At 39.0% G+C, this 21,227-nt stretch overlaps 2 protein-coding genes and 2 long non-coding RNA genes across 5 annotated transcripts in view; 1 reads left to right on the top strand and 3 right to left on the bottom strand.

Moving 5' to 3' along the window:
• The first annotated feature begins 272 nt into the window (after positions 1 to 272).
• The window catches only part of ano6 (anoctamin 6), a 38,600-nt gene continuing 17,645 nt past the window's right edge, over positions 273 to 21,227 (top strand). The window contains exons 1-2 of one of the 2 annotated variants that reach the window (XM_044108570.1): positions 273 to 666; positions 17,473 to 17,595. In XM_044108570.1, the coding sequence (XP_043964505.1) occupies positions 17,514 to 17,595 (82 nt within the window). In that variant the 5' untranslated portion in view covers positions 273 to 666; positions 17,473 to 17,513. Of the gene's footprint in view, positions 690 to 17,472; positions 17,596 to 21,227 lie in introns of both variants that reach the window. The other variant, XM_044108569.1, reaches the window with a different exon arrangement.
• LOC122826565 lies at positions 2,228 to 4,350 on the bottom strand. Its single transcript, XR_006369816.1, has 2 exons — positions 2,457 to 4,350; positions 2,228 to 2,371 (listed from the first exon to the last, which is right to left on the bottom strand). It is a non-coding gene; the product is annotated as an uncharacterized LOC122826565 (long non-coding RNA).
• LOC122826564 lies at positions 6,573 to 7,056 on the bottom strand. The gene is made up of 3 exons (XR_006369815.1): positions 7,039 to 7,056; positions 6,802 to 6,937; positions 6,573 to 6,716 (listed from the first exon to the last, which is right to left on the bottom strand). It is a non-coding gene; the product is annotated as an uncharacterized LOC122826564 (long non-coding RNA).
• On the bottom strand, positions 7,866 to 15,329 carry ints13 (integrator complex subunit 13). The gene is made up of 17 exons (XM_044108571.1): positions 14,958 to 15,329; positions 14,455 to 14,707; positions 14,159 to 14,233; positions 13,860 to 14,062; positions 13,280 to 13,360; positions 13,084 to 13,174; positions 12,852 to 12,980; positions 11,007 to 11,091; positions 10,815 to 10,907; positions 10,381 to 10,470; positions 10,115 to 10,293; positions 9,877 to 10,041; positions 9,619 to 9,773; positions 8,608 to 8,838; positions 8,394 to 8,524; positions 8,155 to 8,290; positions 7,866 to 8,069 (listed from the first exon to the last, which is right to left on the bottom strand). Exons 2-17 carry the CDS (start codon positions 14,677 to 14,679, stop codon positions 8,033 to 8,035), a joined length of 2,106 nt encoding a protein of 701 aa, XP_043964506.1. The 5' UTR covers positions 14,680 to 14,707; positions 14,958 to 15,329; the 3' UTR covers positions 7,866 to 8,032.

The raw sequence follows: 21,227 nt of genomic DNA, 5'->3' as shown, positions 1-21,227 counted from the left end.
ATAAAATATTAAGCATAAAATAAAGATGAAGATACATGTTTTGCTAATATCTACCTTTTTTAACTTAGTTATTTAGTTGGATTAATTATCTAGCTTGTTAGCTAAATTACAAATGTAGCTAAAAATTCAGCTGAATATGCAGTGATATTTTGAGATATGAAGGTATATATATATATATATATATATATATATATGTGTGTGTGTGTATATGTGGTAAAGAATTTAGCTCTTAGCCTTTGTTGGAAAAAGTTTTTTGCTAAATATTTAATTTTGGTTAGCTGAATGTTAAAGTCAAATTTTAACTGTGAAGTAAAATATGTATCATGCTAGCCAAACAAGTTAGCAGAGCTAAATACTTAGCAAACTGGCTAAATCAAATATGTAGTGCTAAATACTTTTATATATATATACATAATTTATTTATTTTTTTGAACATGTAATTAGTAAGACTTTAACAGTTCAGGTTTAAATCATCCTTTTTGCCCCCAACAGTCAAGAGATTTTGTTCAGACTACTGCACTGGTTCCCTCCACTCCCACTGACCCTGGCCCCACACCGTGCGACTTCCACGAAGCCGTCCGCCAGAATCCCTCACCAGTCGTCTGACCCCGTGACCTCACCGGGAAATCCCCCCCATCTGAAGTGGACCCAACAGAGCCAACCACAGTTAGTCAGACAGTCGGTCCACAGTGAGTACATGAGATACGTCTGCTGCTGTTCACTCCTATGTGAATGTATGTGGTTGTTCTGGATGTTAGTCACACAGATCATATGTTGGAATGAGTTAATTATAAGAACAGCATGCATGAGTAACATATGGGCCTATATAGTTTGGATGAATCTAAAGGTGCCTAAACTCATGGAATATATAAATAAGGAAATGATACAAATTCCTTCTGCTCATGGCCAAAAGCAGGAAGAGATTTAATGCACATCTGCAGAACAGAAACGTCTGTTTCGAATGAAATCCAAAATCTCTTAACTTCTGCTTCTGACATCAGTTTCCAGCTCTACTGGGGTGTATTGGGAAACTTCGAACAATGGTGACACTGCCCTTCATTTGCGCATTAATTCTGGCTCCGTTTTACACTGGATGTGTATTTGGAAGTTCCCAGACTTAGGAGTTGATCTCCTGGAATCAAATCTGTTCCGTCAGTCGAGTCGTTTGTTCCTCATCCGACCAAACAGATGAGTTACTGCTCAACCCGGCTAATGACGGCAATTCAAACTCTGTCCCTAATCTTTGTTCCAGCCCGGTTCCTTTGCAGGCGAGCAGGTGGAAGGTCGGGTGCCAGAACTTTATTGCACAACAGCTTAAGACTAACATTTTCCCTCTCTTAGGTGATTATTAATCCACATCGCTCCACGTCTAGGTCAGATTGACACAGTCCATTTGACGCAGTACTTTTCTTTTGTTTAAAACATATCTTAGTGCAAACCACCCAAACAAACATCATTTTAAACTATGAATATAATTATATTCCTCTACAATAGACCAGGCCAAATAGTTTGCATTGAGCTGAAACAGAGCTGTGAGATGTGTTGGATGATTATGTGCATTAATGATATAGTTTAAAGTACTTCAACTTTCTGACAGAAAAAAGCATCAACACAATTAAAAACAACTAGAGAAATGCAGGTATAAATATAATAGCACAAAATAAACTAGACTAGCTTAGCACTTCAAGGTTATGCGTGTTGTTACTTTTAAATCCAACATCACATTTTGCTGAATTAGCCTCAAAACTTACATTTTAGTCTCATCTGACATCATCATTGCCATTTTACTTTGATTAAATATATATCAAATGTAGCAAATCCAAATTTTATTTAAGCCTGTGAATGTCTCACTGCTGATATCTGTCATTCAATAAACAAAACCTTAAGCACAAGCTGAGAATATTTTCACATAATATTTAGCAAAAGTTAAAAGAAGAGTTACGAATACCTTTCTTTCCTTTAGATTCATGTGTGAAAAAACCTCTAGGTGAGATTAAACCTTTTTAAGTATCTTTCTCTACTGCAGGTGGAGGGATATATTGAGTCCACTGCTCACTCTGCTGCTCAAAAATATTTAGTAACATTAAAAAAAACTATGTAACTTGTATACTTATGCAAATTTTTGTGTGTTAACAATATTGTTCCTTATAAAAAAAGCAAACTTTTGTTTCCTACAGACAGCTTTTATTGAATAATACAGTATGTAAAGACCATATCTACAAAATGATGCGTAAAAAATTAGAAATTTATTGTTACAATTCACCATCCAATTCAGTTATTGTCTGTATTGGAGAACGTCAGAGTCTTCGCCAGAGAAACGGATCAACTGGACGATCATCTGGTAGCTTTTCCATTTTCATGGGCATCCATCCTGTGAAAAGTACAATAAAACTGCATGTGGAGCCCACAAGAACAGGAAGGATGGAAGTGCGGGTCGGACTGGTTTCAAAGCTCACCCGTTCTCCTCCTTCAGGTGGTGACACTGCCCTTCATTTGCGCATTAATTCTGGCTCCGTTTTACACTGGATGTGTATTTGGAAGTTCCCAGACTTAGGAGTTGATCTCCTGGAATCAAATCTGTTCCGTCAGTCGAGTCGTTTGTTCCTCATCCGACCAAACAGATGAGTTACTGCTCAACCCGGCTAATGACGGCAATTCAAACTCTGTCCCTAATCTTTGTTCCAGCCCGGTTCCTTTGCAGGCGAGCAGGTGGAAGGTCGGGTGCCAGAACTTTATTGCACAACAGCTTAAGACTAACATTTTCCCTCTCTTAGGTGATTATTAATCCACATCGCTCCACGTCTAGGTCAGATTGACACAGTCCATTTGACGCAGTACTTTTCTTTTGTTTAAAACATATCTTAGTGCAAACCACCCAAACAAACATCATTTTAAACTATGAATATAATTATATTCCTCTACAATAGACAAGGCCAAATAGTTTGCATTGAGCTGAAACAGAGCTGTGAGATGTGTTGGATGATTATGTGCATTAATGATATAGTTTAAAGTACTTCAACTTTCTGACAGAAAAAAGCATCAACACAATTAAAAACAACTAGAGAAATGCAGGTATAAATATAATAGCACAAAATAAACTAGACTGGCTTAGCACTTCAAGGTTATGCGTGTTGTTACTTTTAAATCCAACATCACATTTTGCTGATTTAGCCTCAAAACTTACGTTTTAGTCTCATCTGACATCATCATTGCCATTTTACTTTGATTAAATATATATCAAATGTAGCAAATCCAAATTTTATTTAAGCCTGTGAATGTCTCACTGCTGATATCTGTCATTCAATAAACAAAACCTTAAGCACAAGCTGAGAATATTTTCACATAATATTTAGCAAAAGTTAAAAGAAGAGTTACGAATACCTTTCTTTCCTTTAGATTCATGTGTGAAAAAACCTCTAGGTGAGATTAAACCTATTTTAGTATCTTTCTCTACTGCAGGTGGAGGGATACAGTTAGGGCCAGAAATATTTGGACAGTAACACAATTTTCGCGAGTTGGGCTCTGCAGGCCACCGCATTGGATTTGAAATGAAACCTCTACAACAGAATTCAAGTGCAGGTTGTAACGTTTAATTTAAAGGGTTGAACAAAAATATCTGACAGAAAATGTAGGAATTGTACACATTTCTTTACAAAAACTCCACATTTTAGGAGCTCAAAAGTAATTGGACAAATAAACATAACCCAAACAAAATATATTCTTTTCAATATTTTGTTGCGAATCCTTTGGAGGCAATCACTGCCTTAAGTCTGGAACCCATGGACATCACCAAACGCTGGGTTTCCTCCTTCTTAATGCTTTGCCAGGCCTTTACAGCCGCAGCCTTCAGGTCATGCTTGTTTGTGGGTCTTTCCGTATGAAGTCTGGATTTGAGCAAGTGAAATGCATGCTCAATTGGGTTAAGATCTGGTGATTGACTTGGCCATTGCAGAATGTTCCACTTTTTTGCACTCATGAACTCCTGGGTAGCTTTGGCTGTATGCTTGGGGTCATTGTCCATCTGTACTGTGAAGCGCCGTCCGATCAACTTTGCAGCATTTGGCTGAATCTGGGCTGAAAGTATATCCCGGTACACTTCAGAATTCATCCGGCTACTCTTGTCTGCTGTTATGTCATCAATAAACACAAGTGACCCAGTGCCATTGAAAGCCATGCATGCCCATGCATGCCGTTGCCTCCACCATGTTTTACAGAGGATGTGGTGTGCCTTGGATCATGTGCCGTTCCCTTTCTTCTCCAAACTTTTTTCTTCCCATCATTCTGGTACAGGTTGATCTTTGTCTCATCTGTCCATAGAATACTTTTCCAGTACTGGGCTGGCTTCTTGAGGTGTTTTTTCGGCAAATTTAACTCTGGCCTGTCTATTTTTGGTAAACTATGAATATAATTATATTCCTCTACAATAGACAAGGCCAAATAGTTTGCATTGAGCTGAAACAGAGCTGTGAGATGTGTTGGATGATTATGTGCATTAATGATATAGTTTAAAGTACAAGTTTCTGACAGAAAAAGCATCAACACAATTAAAAACAACTAGAGAAATGCAGGTATAAATATAATAGCACAAAATAAACTAGACTGGCTTAGCACTTCAAGGTTATGTGTTGTTACTTTTTAAATCCAACATCACATTTTGCTGATTTAGCCTCAAAACTTACGTTTTAGTCTCATCTGACATCATCATTGCCATTTTACTTTGATTAAATATATATCAAATGTAGCAAATCCAAATTTTATTTAAGCCTGTGAATGTCTCACTGCTGATATCTGTCATTCAATAAACAAAACCTTAAGCACAAGCTGAGAATATTTTCACATACTATTTAGCAAAATTTAAAAGAAGAGTTACGAATACCTTTCTTTCCTTTAGATTCATGTGTGAAAAACCTCTAGGTGAGATTAAACCTATTTTAGTATCTTTCTCTACTGCAGGTGGAGGGATACAGTTAGGGCCAGAAATATTTGGACAGTAACACAATTTTAGTTGGGCTCTGCAGGCCACGCATTGGATTTGAAATGAAACCTCTACAACAGAATTCAAGTGCAGGTTGTAACGTTTAATTTAAAGGTTGAACAAAAATATCTGACAGAAAATGTAGGAATTGTACACTTTACAAAACTCCACATTTTAGGATCTCATAAGTAATTGGACTTATTTACATAACCCAAACAAAATTTATTATTTTCAATTTTTTGTTGCGATTGCTTTGGAGGCAATCACTGCCTTAAGTCTGGAACCCATGGACACAAAGCTTTTCCTCTTCAATAATGCTTTAAAGACCTATCTACAAAATGATGCGCTTTGAGCAAGTGAAATGCATGCTCAATTGGGTTAGATCTGGTGATTGACTTGGCCATTGCAGAATGTTCCACTTTTTGCACTCATGAACTCCTGGGTAGCTTTGGCTGTATGCTTGGGGTCATTGTCCATCTGTACTGTGAAGCGCCATCAATCAACTTTGCAGCATTTGGCTGAATCTGGGCTGAAAGTATATCCCGGTACACTTCAGAATTCATCCGGCTACTCTTGTCTGCTGTTATGTCATCAATAAACACAAGTGACCCAGTGCCATTGAAAGCCATGCATGCCCATGCATGCCGTTGCCTCCACCATGTTTTACAGAGGATGTGGTGTGCCTTGGATCATGTGCCGTTCCCTTTCTTCTCCAAACTTTTTTCTTCCCATCATTCTGGTACAGGTTGATCTTTGTCTCATCTGTCCATAGAATACTTTTCCAGTACTGGGCTGGCTTCTTGAGGTGTTTTTCGGCAAATTTAACTCTGGCCTGTCTATTTTTGGAATTGATGAATGGTTTGCATCTAGATGTGAACCCTTTGTATTTACTTAATCCACATCTTCTCTTTACTGTTGACTTGAGACAGATACACCACTTCCCTGAGTACTTTTCTGTTTAAAACATATCTTAGTGCAAACCACCCAAACATCTTTTTAAACTATGAATATAATTATATTCTCCACCACCGTAGACCAGGCCAAATATTTTTTGAGCTGTGCTATCTCTCTGATGGATTTTTCTTTTTTCAGCCTCAGGATGTTCTGCTTCACAATTGAGAGTTCCAAAATTTGACCGCATGTTGTCTGGTCACAGCAACAGCTTCAAATGCAAGACCACACCTGGAATCAACCCTAGACCTTTTAACTACTTAATTGATTACAATTACAGAGCTATGATTCCTAAACCCTTTCTCCGATTTGGATGTGGAAACTTTCATATTGCAGCTGGGAGTGTGCACTTTCAGCCCATATTATATATATGATTGTATATCTGAACATGTTTTTGTAAACAGCTAAAATAACAAACCTTATGTCACTGTCCAAATATTTCTGGCCCTAACTGTATATTGAGTCCACTGCTCACTCTGCTGCTCAAAAATATTTAGTAACATTCAAAAAAACTATGTAACTTGTATACTTATGCAAATTTTTGTGTGGTAACAATATTGTTCCTTATAAAAAAAGCAAACTTTTGTTTCCTACAGACAGCTTTTATTGAATAATACAGTATGTAAAGACCATATCTACAAAATGATGCGTAAAAAATTAGAAATTTATTGTTACAATTCACCATCCAATTCAGTTATTGTCTGTATTGGAGAACGTCAGAGTCTTCGCCAGAGAAACGGATCAACTGGACGATCATCTGGTAGCTTTTCCATTTTCATGGGCATCCATCCTGTGAAAAGTACAATAAAACTGCATGTGGAGCCCACAAGAACAGGAAGGATGGAAGTGCGGGTCGGACTGGTTTCAAAGCTCACCCGTTCTCCTCCTTCAGGTGCTGGTACAACTCGAACTTGCTGTTCACCGAGCTTGCTCTTCCAAAAAACTCCTGGTGCTTCCTAGAATTGGCCACAGTGATCCGATTGGTCCACATGCTGAGGAGTGTGGCAGGACCTGAGGAGAGGGGAAAAAGACAAAAACAAACAAAAAAAACAATCAGGATTTGTCGTTTGTTGGTGGGTTGTTTAGGTTTTGATGAAAGTTAGTGTTGGAACCTTTTGCTCTCTCTGAGGCTGTCTGAGATCAGGCGAGGCTTCTTGTTGGATCCTCCTTCTCCAGCACATCAGAGGAGCTTTTATCTTCTTTAGTGCAAACCATCCAAACAAACATCATTTTAAACTATGAATATAATTATATTCCTCTACAATAGACCAGGCCAAATAGTTTGCATTGAGCTGAAACAGAGCTGTGAGATGTGTTGGATGATTATGTGCATTAATGATATAGTTTAAAGTACTTCAACTTTCTGACAGAAAAAAGCATCAACACAATTAAAAACAACTAGAGAAATGCAGGTATAAATATAATAGCACAAAATAAACTAGACTGGCTTAGCACTTCAAGGTTATGCGTGTTGTTACTTTTAAATCCAACATCACATTTTGCTGATTTAGCCTCAAAACTTACATTTTAGTCTCATCTGACATCATCATTGCCATTTTACTTTGATTAAATATATATCAAATGTAGCAAATCCAAATTTTATTTAAGCCTGTGAATGTCTCACTGCTGATATCTGTCATTCAATAAACAAAACCTTAAGCACAAGCTGAGAATATTTTTACATAATATTTAGCAAAAGTTAAAAAGAAAGTTAGAATACCTTTCTTTCCTTTAGATTCATGTGTGAAAAAACCTCTAGGTGAGATTAAACCTATTTTAGTATCTTTCTCTACTGCAGGTGGAGGGATATATTGAGTCCACTGCTCACTCTGCTGCTCAAAAATATTTAGTAACATTCAAAAAAACTATGTAACTTGTATACTTATGCAAATTTTTGTGTGGTAACAATATTGTTCCTTATAAAAAAAGCAAACTTTTGTTTCCTACAGACAGCTTTTATTGAATAATACCGTATGTAAAGACCATATCTACAAAATGATGCGTAAAAAATTTGAAATTTATTGTTACAATTCACCATCCAATTCAGTTATTGTCTGTATTGGAGAACGTCAGAGTCTTCGCCAGAGAAACGGATCAACTGGACGATCATCTGGTAGCTTTTCCATTTTCATGGGCATCCATCCTGTGAAAAGTACAATAAAACTGCATGTGGAGCCCACAAGAACAGGAAGGATGGAAGTGCGGGTCGGACTGGTTTCAAAGCTCACCCGTTCTCCTCCTTCAGGTGCTGGTACAACTCGAACTTGCTGTTCACCGAGCTTGCTCTTCCAAAAAACTCCTGGTGCTTCCTAGAATTGGCCACAGTGATCCGATTGGTCCACATGCTGAGGAGTGTGGCAGGACCTGAGGAGAGGGGAAAAAGACAAAAACAAACAAAAAAAACAATCAGGATTTGTCGTTTGTTGGTGGGTTGTTTAGGTTTTGATGTGAAAGTTAGTGTTGGAACCTTTTGCTCTCTCTGGAGGCTGAACGTCCTCTGAGATCAGGCGAGGCTTCTTGTTGAGCGGCTCCGGTGAGTCCGGGGAATCTTTGATCACTTCGGATTCCTGATCCTCCTTCTCCAGCAAACCCTTTAGTCTGCAGTAGAGAGGAGAATAAACAGACATCAGAGGAGGAGATAAGTAAGAGCTGCACATGCAGACAGGAAACGTCGCACTCGCCTTTCAGATTCCTGCCAGCTTTTATCTTCTGCCTCTTTGCTGCCATTTTTCTCTGTCCTGTCCTCCCTCTCTTCCCTCTTCCTCCCTCTCTTCTTCCTCTCCTCTTCCTCTGGAGGTTTGCTGCGGCAGGCGACGATGCAGTCCAGAACTCTTTGGTGCCTGTCGGTGGCGCCGGCGTGCGTCTTCACCAGCGTTTCCAGCTCGTTCCACATGATGCGGTACTGCTCATCCCTGCCAACGACAGCAATTCAAACTCATCACTGATGGGATTCATCCTCATTTCTGGTGAGATGGAGTAAAAGTGCCTAGTCAAAGTCCAAACCTTCCAGTAAATCCAATTGAGAACTTGTTGGAAATTGATGTTCGCAGGTGCTTCTCCAGGAAATTCTAACAAAACTTTTAATAAATTGGACTGTTTGTGGCATACATCCATAGCTTTTTATGTGTCTCTTTAGACATCAAACACCAAATGACATCAATTCGTCCCTCCAGCGTTTCGGAATCCAGAATCAACGGGTCCCTGCCAATTTTCGCACTAATTCAAAACTGAGAGTTTGTTGAAAGTTTTTGGCAAAATTTTTTAAAAAACCATTTTGTTTTAGTTGCTGCTAACTCCCACCTGCAGCTGGTAATATTTCTTACTTTTTATTTCACTGCTGCCTCAGCCTGACCTGATGTCAAGTTGTAGTCAGGGATTGATAACGTCACACATAACCGCAAATATTGCAAAATGCCTCGCGAAAAAAAAAATCTCCCAAAAAAATCACAGACTTATTGGGAAATCCTGGAGGGACTGATCAATGTTAGGGGATGTTCAGTTAAATCAGACTTGATTCTAAGAAGTACTAATCGAATGCAGAGACTGTTATTTATTAATATTTTTCATTTGTTTATGGCTTTATAAATGCAAACCCAGCCCGTTAAGAACATTCTTGAGCTTGAAATGCCGCAAAATGACTAAAAGTTTGACATCCCTGCTCTAGACGAAGGATGCTAAAGTAGAAAGCTCGCCTCTTGGGGCCTTTGCCTCTGGATCCGACTGTAGAAATGGGGAGCGGGTCGTTCTTCCTCTCCATGTCAACCAGGTTGTAGATGGTTTTCTGGCAGGTTAGCAAGTCCTCCTCAGTGAGAACCTCTTTCACTATGAGGTTAGCCAACGGCACCACCTGGTGGACATGTGCAAAAACGCTTACACGAATCTCTATATGCTGGTTATACGTGAATGAGGGAGGCGAATATATAAAATAAAAAAACCTGAGTGATACTCACCGCCTGCATGTTGAAGATGGTAGTCTGGGAGATGATCATTGGCCAGTATCTGGTGTAACGTTCCAGCTGAGCTTTGGCCCGTTCTACCGGCAGTTTCCCTGACGGATCATGAGAAGACTCCGCCACAGGGGTGAGCCGGTTGTCCCTCATAAATTCACCAAAGTCCTGAGGGAAAACGGCAACGCTGCGGTTAAATCGTGCGTCACATTTCAGCGCGGGCGCAGTGAGCTGAACGCACGGTGATTCTGTAGTCCGTCACTCGGCCGCCGCAGCCCTCGCTGATGGAGGGCGGGTCCTCCAGGGTGGAGCGGTTGCTGTTGAGGACATGCAGGAAGATCTCGCCTCCGTGGCTGCTGAGCATGTGGCTGATGACCTTTGACCCCGACTTTCTAGGCTGCTCTAGTAACACTGACCTCCCTATGAGCAGAAAAGTAAAAAAATTAAAAAATTTACATTTTTGAGAACAGCGCCATTGAAAGAGACCAACAGATTTCCGCAGCTCACCGTTAAGAAGAAAGTTTGTCAGGCATGACGATGGACGACTGTTTACGTCTGTAGGGGAGATGCGGTAGGCTCCTGTGCAGTAATGCAGTTCTGCAGAGGTAGATGGAAAAAAAAAATCAAAAAGTTAAGGTATTTATAATTGTTGCACTCATTAACATAACTTTGATGCGGGAAATTCTGTATTCCACGACGTAAAGCACTATGCATTGTTTTCTTCTGCAGTTATAGCTGCTTCAAGTTAATTTAATGATCTGAAGATGCTTAAAATCAGGAATTTAAACTGTTAAAACGGGAACTTGAACATGCGGTATAATTGAGGTCAGGTGTATTTCTTTGTTTCAAGCAAAAGATTGAGCTGCTGTACAACTTTTAGACGCGTAAAAGTATTTCACATAAGTCTAAAAATAAATGAAACTCGTGTGGCTCGGTCCCACCGATGCTGTTCGTCCGGGGTGTGCACCATTTCAGCGTCATCGTCTCTTTCACTCCGTTTTCTCTAGTGCTTGTTCCCGCCATGTGCAAGTCCCCTGCAGAATACAGACCCCAAATATCGATTATTGGATCACACTCGGAAGCATTTGGTCCAACGACTTCAGCCCACGGTCCTGTGATGCATGAAGACCCACCGCTTTTAAAGAACTCAATGTGTGCGTCTCGGTGATGCAGGAGCTCCACGTCATAATTCGCTGATGTGTTGGCATGCTGCTCCTCCTGTTCACCCACACACAAAGTGACAAACGCAGGTGAGACTGGAAAACCGGGGCTCGAGCATAAACAGGTTCGCAGAGGCAAACATTAACTCTGCTTGCTGATTTCATGTATCCAAAAGGAGAGACAAGACGTAAAAGAAAAATGATTGCTCCGGGAACCGTTTGATGAGCAGCTTTGAAGGAAAAACTGCGTCACGTGTTTGGGATCAAGTCTGATTTGATTTGACACACAAAAGGCAAAGAAACTGCTTTAGATTTCTCAACCATGTACAGAACTTTGCAAAAGTATTCAAAAAAAACCAAAAACCCAAACTTGATTCTACCCTTTACGCCACAACCGCAACATTTAACGTATTATATTGTATAAAAACAAAAGTATTTCTGAAGTATAAACTAAAAAGAATACGATACACTCTGGTTTGAAAACTTGAATGCCTACGTTTTGCAGAAGATGCAAACCTGGGCGTTTTGGGGCAGGTTTCCACCAACTTTGGAAAGCGACAGGATCAGATTTTATCCAGTGAATTGAAATTCGGTTTGAACTTTGACTAGGCCTAACTCGTGAGAATGCTTTCTATTGCAGGCTTGGCTGTGGCCTCAAACTGGACTTCTCCCATTCATCTTCCCATGAACTCAAATGTACACAGATGATGTGTTCAAATTGCTAGTTGCATGCAGGTCGAAAAGCACCTTGTTTCATGTTTTGTCCGCGTCCCCTTCTTGTTTTGAGGCAGTTAGCAAGCAGGACTTGTAATAGTTTTGATTAATAGCTGTTCTGCCTCTTGGCTGCTTCCTTGACCAATGCTCTCATTCTCACACTGGTCATGTCTTATGGTTATTAGCAGTTGTGCCATACTTGCTGCATTTTCAGATGAGGGCCAGACTAGTCTTCTGTGAAATGTTTGGAGCTTTGGATTGCATTGGATTTTATTTAGGGGTATCGCAGTAAGGGGTCTGAAAGAGGTTGAATATTTTTGCAGTGTACTGTACAATTGGCTAGGACTCCATCGGACTTTACAATGGAGCACATGGACACACTGAATGGGGAGAGGGGAACAAAAAAAAACAAAAGTTTTCCATTGGAGGGCAATAACTGAAAGGAAGGGAAAACAGAGCAGAGCTGGATTGGAAAACTTTCCAGGAATACACACTGATGGTAGTAAGTAACTCAGAGGAGGCAACGCTGGTCACATTTACACCCAACAGCTACATAATCAAGGTTGTTGTTACATTTTAATCTGGTAGAAAGTGTCACAAATAAGGTCAATTCTCTCTCTTGAACAGTAAACACGTTCAGACCAACGTTGCCTGTTCTCTACTTGAGCCTCAGCACCAAAACAAAATGACAGTCTCAACAGCGGAGCTACATGCTGTGAACTCTTCCCTATTGCGTACTTTGATGTGTGTGTGATCAGAGTACTAACCTGTTCGCAAACATTTAATGTGGGCTAGCAAAACAGAAAATACAGCATGAAACCAGCAGCACGTTCACAGTCATATCAGCATGCAGATGGGCTGAACAAAAAAAAGGACGGAGCTGGAGAGATTTGTTACGACGATTCAGCAAGCAAAAAGGAAAACAGTGTGCTTTAGAGAGGAGGAAGAAACAGAAATACAAGCAAATATAATGAGGAAAATAACCAAACACGGTGATCTGAACTTTTTTTTTTTTTTCTTTCTAGAAGCAAGAACAAAACACGTCAAAGTTTTATGTTGGTGAGCAAAAGTACACACAAATGGAATCAGAAGCAGGTCCCTTACCTTCATGGGGATGTTTGTTATGGTGGTGGAGGCCAAGTCAAAGTGCTGCTGGACCAGAATGTTGAGTTTAGAAGCCAGATGTCTCCCAGCACGCACGCTGTAAACTTCACTAGTGAGCAGCGGGGAGATCTGAAGGAGACACGGTACAGTGTGGTGTTGTAATACCAGCAGATGAGCAGTTTGTGTGTGTGTGTGCAATATGTAGACTTAGTCCCCCGGGGGTCTCACCCACCTCTTTCTTGGGTCGGTCCGACACCAGTGTTTCCTCCCCCTGTGGGTAGATGTGAACTAGAACCAGATCACACTGCTGGATGGCCATCAACCTGAAACCCCCACGGATAAAACAGACCAGGATCACATTTGGGCAAAACTGACTTCACCGTAAATATGAAGCTAATTTGACCAAATGAAGCTGGGTGGCTACAGACCTGTCGGAGCCTGCTGCCAGCTTGTTTTGTTCTGAAATGGTTTCCTGGATGCAGTCCTCCAACATCCGCACATGAGTATCACTGACGGAGCAAGAAACAGATGCGACAAATTACCAAAAAAAATAAATACTTTCATCTCTTTGTAACAATTCTGCTCTTTCGTGTCTCGTTTTAACTTCCCTTCATCGTGTTTTGTTTTGTGGCATTTGGCATTGGTCCAACGGTGAAGAGTTTTTGCTTTTAACTTTTATTTTCTGATCAGATTTTTTCTTTTTTCTAAAAAACGCTTGTGGGTTGAAGATCGTTTGTTGTCGCGCATTGCACCTGTCATGCAGGGAGTTGTGGTTAAACTCCTGATTCTGTGATGACGTCCATCATCTATCGATTTTTTCCATAATTAGATTAATCTACAAAATTTGGGAGATTAATGTCGAGTAATTCAATACACACCAAGTTCATACTTACCGAAACCACAAACCTTAGTTATTTGGATAATTATTCAAGTCTGCCTAAATTTAAATGTGCACTTGTACAAGGAAGTAGCTCTATAGAACCTAAGCAGTGTCTACTTATATTTTACCTTTTAGCGTTAGTTAAGCAGATAATTCGCCCTCTGTTGGCCACTCTCTCCGCTGTGTCCATTAAAGCCGTGCGCTTCTCATGCTGCAGCTCCGTGATCTTGCACAGCGCCTCCACGGCAGCGACCAGGCCGTGCAAGATGCTGCAGCATTCCGGGTCCTCGCGTGGATTTGGCGGCCCGACAGCTGCCAGAGCCGACATTAGCTGGAAATCAAAAGAAGAGATCCACTTTTACGTTTTTCTTTTGTTGTTGAAAATGTGACAATGTTCAAAATAGCCCACTCAGGAAGAGAGGCTTACTTCATGGGTGCTCTGATCTTCTCGCCTCCATGTGTTTAATATGTGGAACTCTGAGTCACTCACAATGTAATTCACCTGTAAGAGGCAACAACACAAGTTCTTTAAACATAGTTTACCTCACCATATTTCATAAAGGTTTTCATCGGGAGGAAGAATTGTTACTGCAGAAAAGAATGGACTTAGTTATTATACTGAAACTTTCAGACCAAAAGGTTTTTTTTTTAAATTCAAGTTGTAAAACGATAATTAAAATGTTCTTTTTAAACAAAAATAAAAAAAATCAGAAAGGATCCAACCAGCTTGTCCTTTGGGTAAACATCGAAGAGGATCCTGCAGTACTCCATGGAGCACTCCACGGCGCAGGTCCACAGGGACTTGGACACGGGGGCCAGAGGAATGACCCCTTGCGCTCGGCTCTTCGTTAGCACGTCACACTCCACCTGCTGACGACTGGACTCGGCCATGTAGGGACAGTGGTCCACCACGAAGACCGTCTTGTGTGCTACTGAAAACATCTTCATTTTTGCTAATCTGTAGAGTGTGTAAAATCTGAAAAACACGAGAGAACAAAAGCATATCTAAAGCAGAGAGACATTTTACTCTAGTTTATAGAAACGTTAACAAACTGAATGTGTTAGCATGACATTGGACATTTTTTTTCAGACCCATATCAATCATTTTTCTCCAAGTGCTTTACATAAAAGACGGGAGTTAGTTATCGCATTCAGAACCATAGCTGCTATGTTTAATTGAGACTGATAGGTGAAACAAAACATGACCTGTTGCCCAATTATCTCACCTGGTCAGAAAGCTGTCTGGTGTGGAAATCAGATGCGTCTATAAATGGTTACAACTTTCGATCTGAGTGACCGTCAGTCTCAGGTCATGTTTATAACGGATAACAACGAACTAATATCAACCGACGTGCTAAAGCAACCGCTGCGTTAGCATGTAAGCTAACAGCAGGTGGATTGTTTTATAGCGTTCAGCAGTTCAGGCAGCTACACATTGGGTCAGTTGTAAAATACTTATATGTGGGTCTTCAGGGTAATCCACTAACATATGGTCCGTTTTTAGATGCGCGCTAAAGCTAAGAACAAACAAAACACTTCAGATCCATTCGGGCTAGCAGTTTTGTTATTAGCGGAAGTAGTCTCACTGTTCCGTCGCTCTTTTGATTCCCCTCGTTGATGACGTTCAAGTAAAACACGTTCCCATTTTCGATCGATGCGATGTCCAAAGTGAATGAACTGAGTGAAAGGAACCCCATTTTCGCCACTTAATTTGTTCACGTTTATGACATTATAGGATTCAACCTCATAGATGTAGAGAAAAATAAATGATATGCTTTCTCTAACTCAACTGGATTTTCAGTTTATTTATGACCAATGCAAAGACAAAGATTAGAGGAATATTTCTCAACGAAGTTAATTTACTTCAGTACAACACAACTTTTAAAAAATTACGTAGATTAATTACACAGCATAATATTTTTAAGTGTTTGTTTATTTCTATTAACTTGGATAACCGTGACTTCACTTTTTATTTTGTAAAAGGCAAAAAGTGCTACAGGAAAACATGCAAGTAGACATGGCCACAGCACAGCCATTGTGGCACAATTCCTGGTCCAAGTCCTGATCCATTCCTGATCCAGAAATGGATCAGGAACCGTTCCATTCCTGGTCTTAAACCATTACCAAATAAGTGACAATGTCATAAGAGTCTTCTTACTTGAGTTAAGAAGAAAAAAATAATTGGACTGTTCCCAAGCTTGACTTTCAGAAGAAAGTAAAATTTGCATTTATTTGGAAATTAAGGTCCGAGAATCTCGTGGAAGAGTGGAGAGACACATACTGCAAGCTTTTTGAGTTCCAAAGATTTGTTTCCCCGGTTGATTTGAGAAGCCACGTCATCTGCTGGTGATCTTTGAAGTTTTGTTTAGTTTTTTTCAACTGATAGTGTGTTGAAATAATCCAGGAATGTGCAGGAAGCTGAGTCATGCTTTAAACCCGCACTGATAAATATCTTGCTGTTTGTCAGAAATTTGACTTTGCTCCTTATAGCTAAAATAAAATAAATTTTGCTTAAAAACCCTGTTTAATTTTTTCTTTGTGAATTTCCCTAAAATTCTCAACTACCTTACTTCATATTCCTCTTGCGTCTGCACTTATACCTGTTGCTTATGGATCTATGTCCACCACACTTTTTCCGTCCACTCAACTTTTCTGTAGACTGGTATGCTTATTCTTAAACAAATATAAAAAGTTTAGATCGGTGGTTTGTGTTAAAATTCAAGCATTCATTTGGAGGTTTGGGGGCTTTAAGCAGCATTTTGTCTTTCATTCTGTGTGAAAGACAAAATGTGAAAGGTATGTGAAAGGTAATTGAAAACAATTACCTTTGTGGCTTCCACTCTTTGTAGGGAGTCTTGCTCGCTGGAAAACTGACAGTCTAGCATAGCCTTTGTGCATTAAAAATCTCTCATAATTGTCATATAGTAGCCAGTTCTAATCTCCTGAGAAACAACTTTTTGGATTTTGTTTTAGCTGGGACAAGTTTTTGTCAAAATTCCCATTAATAAACACATCCACTATGTCACCCTGTGTCTTTCAGTCAACTAAATATGTACGTTTTACAGTTAGTTTCTAATCATAGATATATATATATCTATATATATATATATATATATATATATATATATATATATATAGATAGATAGATAGATAGATAGATAGATAGATATAGATAAAATAGATAGATAGCTAGATATATATAGATCTATATCTATCTATCTATATATCTATATATATATATATATATATATATATATATATATATAAAGATATAGATGGATAGATAGATAGATATTGGTGAACTCATATGAGATTTAAAGTAATATCCTGGGCTAAGTTATAGTAACCATTGCCTTATAACCTTGTTCTTACTCAACATATACATATAACTTGAACTTGGACCTATTCAAGTTCGGAAACATTCGGTAAAATGTTAACGTAGCTACCTAAAGGTTCCCGTCTGACGTGATCAAATCTCGCTTCAACACTCTGTCCTCCTCTTCCTCCTCCCTCTCCTCCTCCTTCTTCGCCGCCGCCTCTTCTTCAACCCCACCCTATTGTATGATTTTCATTTTGTCAAGCTTCAACTTGACCAAGTTTTTTTTTTTTTGTTTTTTTTTTTTTTGTTCAACTGATAGTGTGTTGAAATTATGCAGGAATGTACCGGAGGCTGAGTCACGCTTTAAACCCACACTAACTCATCTCTTGCTGTTAACAGAGTAAATTTGTGGATTATTTCAGCTGTTGTTAGAGGAGGACCCTCCTGACTCGCTGCGGGAACCATGGACGACAATATACCTGAGATGGACTCGGACACTGAGGACTTCAGTGATTCGAAACTGGGGATGATACATGAGGAAGTTGGTGAGAGCGCCACTTTTTCTTTCGCAACAGAACTTTTAAGTCCTGACGTGCTTATTGTGTCTAAGCTGAGGTTACTTATGGCTTTATCGCGGCCGCCGTGTGGTATCTTTAATTCTCCATAACTGCCCGGTAATTCTACTACACTTCAAATAGCAGTCTTCTTTTTTTGGTGTAACTCTAAAACCGCCGGGAGATACCAACATTTCTCCATATTATTTTTAATCTATTGTAACTTTAACTTGATGACATTCAAGTTATAACTTATTTTATTTCCACTCGAGCTCTTACATGCTTATATGAAACCCACTGTCACTAGCTAGTTGAAAATAATGTAAAAACGTAGTGTTTAAATATTCAAAATATGCATACTGGGTTCAGTGGAAACAACTGTTCAGCTATGGGCGTGACGTTCAACACCTCTCAGAAAAAGCCCCATTCCACCATTGCATCTGGACTACATAAAATAGTCGGACAAATGTTTGGGGTTCTAAATGTGCCAAGATCTAGTGACATTATTACGTGGTCATATCTATAATTATTTTTTGACTACCTCCTCATCTGATACAAACCTCGCAAGAAATTTGGGTTTACCATCTCAAAAAGTTACTTCTCTAATGTTTTTTTTAGTTTAGTGTGCAGAAATTAAAAGTGCCAAAAGTCTAAAATATCTAACATGTTCATAAGTGAAATTATCTTTGCCTGCTGCCTTATCTGTGTAAAAATGAACATGCCAATACATTTGACTGTATATATTCAAGTCTACCATTCAGCCCAAAATTATGTATACCACTGGCAGATACTGGCTAGCATTTGGAAAGTAGCCAGTTCAGGAGTGCTATTTATTTTCCATTACACTGATTGGCTGTACCTACAAGAGCGAAAATAAGGAAGACTGTAGATATTAGCTTCGGCAGAAGGCATAGCTATGCACAGGCGGCAGATGTGAACATGTATATATATTTTTGATATGTTTTGAATCCCATATGTCTGAATGACAGTACTACAGAGGTACTGACAAGTTGAACTGAGAAATGAATGAGGCTTGACTGGTTTTTAATTTCCATATTCATTCAGCAGTTAAGTTGTTTATACCTGTGCAACACTCATTAACGTATGTGATATATATTTTTGGTATGTTTGGATCCCGTAGTGACATAACCTATGGTGACATTTGGCTGTATCATTTCAATTCAGCCACATTTCTATCATTCTGGTGTACAGGAATCTAAAAGTGCCAAAAGTACCGGTCATATATGTACATGTTCTTGTGTACATTGTCAGTACATGGTCAGTTTACGTTTATATTTTTTCTGCGCAGTTCTCGTTTCCCTGAGAAACTAACAAGAAGCTTGAAGGAATTTCATTTGTTGATACTCATTTGATTTAACTTTCCAAATTTTTATTAGAAATTGATGACGTAATCCATGACTAAGTATAATATAGAGCATTTAAGGTAACAAATAGTTTATGGAAATCATGCTGAAATTTTATTGAAGGAAAATCTTACCAGGTTTTTTAAAACATTTTTGCAAATGAAAATCTAAAAGGTGTGGTGGGTGTTTAATGTTTAACCCACCATTATAGCTGTGCAACTGTTGGTTATGGTTAGGGTTGCACCAGTCTGTACATCTAGAGAAATATGTCCCCATTCTTATTAATAAAATACTTGACGCGCAGTCATTGAGAGGACAAAATCTAAGTTTACTCTCATCTGACTAAAGTGCCTTCTTCCAGGTTTCATTCAACAATTTCTCATGTCTTCACAGGACAGCTAGCTAACTAAGTCTGTTATATAAGAGTACAATTACGTGTTATTAAAGGTTTTGGTTGTTAATGTTACAAAGTTCAAGAGGTGTGAATACATTTCCAAGGTTTTGTAGGAGCTTTTCTATGTTTTATTTAGCTTCATTGCCTATCATAAATACTATATTGTGTGTATTTCTGTGTATTTTGTTATTGGTAATCAGTAATGGTTTGTGGTTGGGAGAATCCAACAACACAAAGCATCTAGACTGGACCATAAAGTGGTTCTCAATAGACTGCGTCTTCTGTTATTAATTGTTAATGTATTCGTTGATTATGTTCAGATGAATACATAGGCTTACAGCTACTGTCGCCCAGTTGTAATTGATCTGATACTTGATCTAATTTGGCACTTTAATACAAAATGTTTTGCAAAGTATAAATGCTTCATTATTGTTTTCTTTGGAAAATAAACATTTCTAAGCTGACAGATAGGGTTTGCCATACCAAACACTGCTCACGCTTACATATCTTTGAGCTGATTATTGTCATGGAGGTAGCTCTGTAGTGAATTACACATGTTACAACTGTCTAATGCAGACATTTATTTCCTGTCAGTAAAAGAGGCAGAAGAGCCTTCTTTATCTGATTTATTGGTTTAAATAGTAATCATGCACTGTAAAAAGGTGGAGCAAGTACAAGTATGATGCTGTTTTCCTGTTTGGTTGAGCCATTTTGTTGAGCCATTGTGCTGATAGGAGGATGTTCACTTGAGAGGAAGTTAGCATGTGCTCTGTGGGTTGCGGCATAAAAGCAGATTTTTTTTTTTTTTTTTTTCAGCCGATTGCAACTGTTAGTGGCAGATCCGGTATATATATATTTTTTTTACAAGAGTCCAACTTAATGCAATTCCCTGGAAAAGATTTTCAGTCCTTATTTCTCAAGTAGAAAGACTCATTGCGACATCTTAGCTTTCATGTCAGAACAAACGTGTGGCAGAGCAGCAATGAAGACGAAACCGGTTGAGGCGTTTGTGTGAAAACTCAAGTTGAAGCACTGTTTGTTTTTATCAAAGTTCGGACTTTGCAAAGTCTTTTTTTAAAAAAATATATAAGTAGTGATTCCACTGTTATTTTCCCAGCCTGTTGCTATGGCCAGTTTGTAAAAACAACATCTGTCTTTAGTTATTGCTCTGCTTCACGTGCCAAGAAGGCAAGACTTTCCATATTAAAAGCTGTGTCATCTTCTTGCCGTCAACTATTAGCTGTAGCGTTAGCTTACATTCTTACCACTCATATGTGAGTGACAGCTCTGTGTTTAAGTATTTGCACCCCACAAAGTTCACTTGCTTTTGCTTTTTTAGAACATAGGTTCTAGCAGTATTTCAAACAATACACGATAAAGTTAAGATTTCTCAAAAACTTTGAAAAGCTCTTTGGTTTAGTTGCTAGTTTGAAGCATTGCTAGCTAGGGGATATTTTCTGTCAGCGCTTACGTTTGGTACGACACAGAAGAAACACACTCTCTATTGACTGGACATGCAAATAAGCAGTAGGAAATTAAAGTGCAGCAGACATCATGTTTTTTCCCCAAGTGTTCACACTATTCTCTACACAATATCCTGGAGCCTGAAAAGGTGTGTGACACCATCCATATATTAAAAAAATTGTCTGTCAATAACTATAACTGTTCTCGATAAGTTCTGGAGGAGTAGGTCCAGAATTTGGAGAAACACAACTAAACGCTGAACCAACTTTCACCATTGCAGTGACAAATTTTAATCTATGAAGTTAAAAACGTATCGATGACAGTTAAATGCTAAGAAAAAGGAACATGTTTTGAAGAGAAACGCTGTCCTGTTCACTTTCCAGAGTGATCTACAGCAGATG

This window comes from Gambusia affinis, linkage group LG23 (assembly GCF_019740435.1).
Source record: "Gambusia affinis linkage group LG23, SWU_Gaff_1.0, whole genome shotgun sequence".
Classification (NCBI taxonomy): domain Eukaryota; kingdom Metazoa; phylum Chordata; class Actinopteri; order Cyprinodontiformes; family Poeciliidae; genus Gambusia; species Gambusia affinis.
Note: the sequence above shows the minus strand (reverse complement) of the source record. Positions and strands in the feature narration are given on the sequence as shown.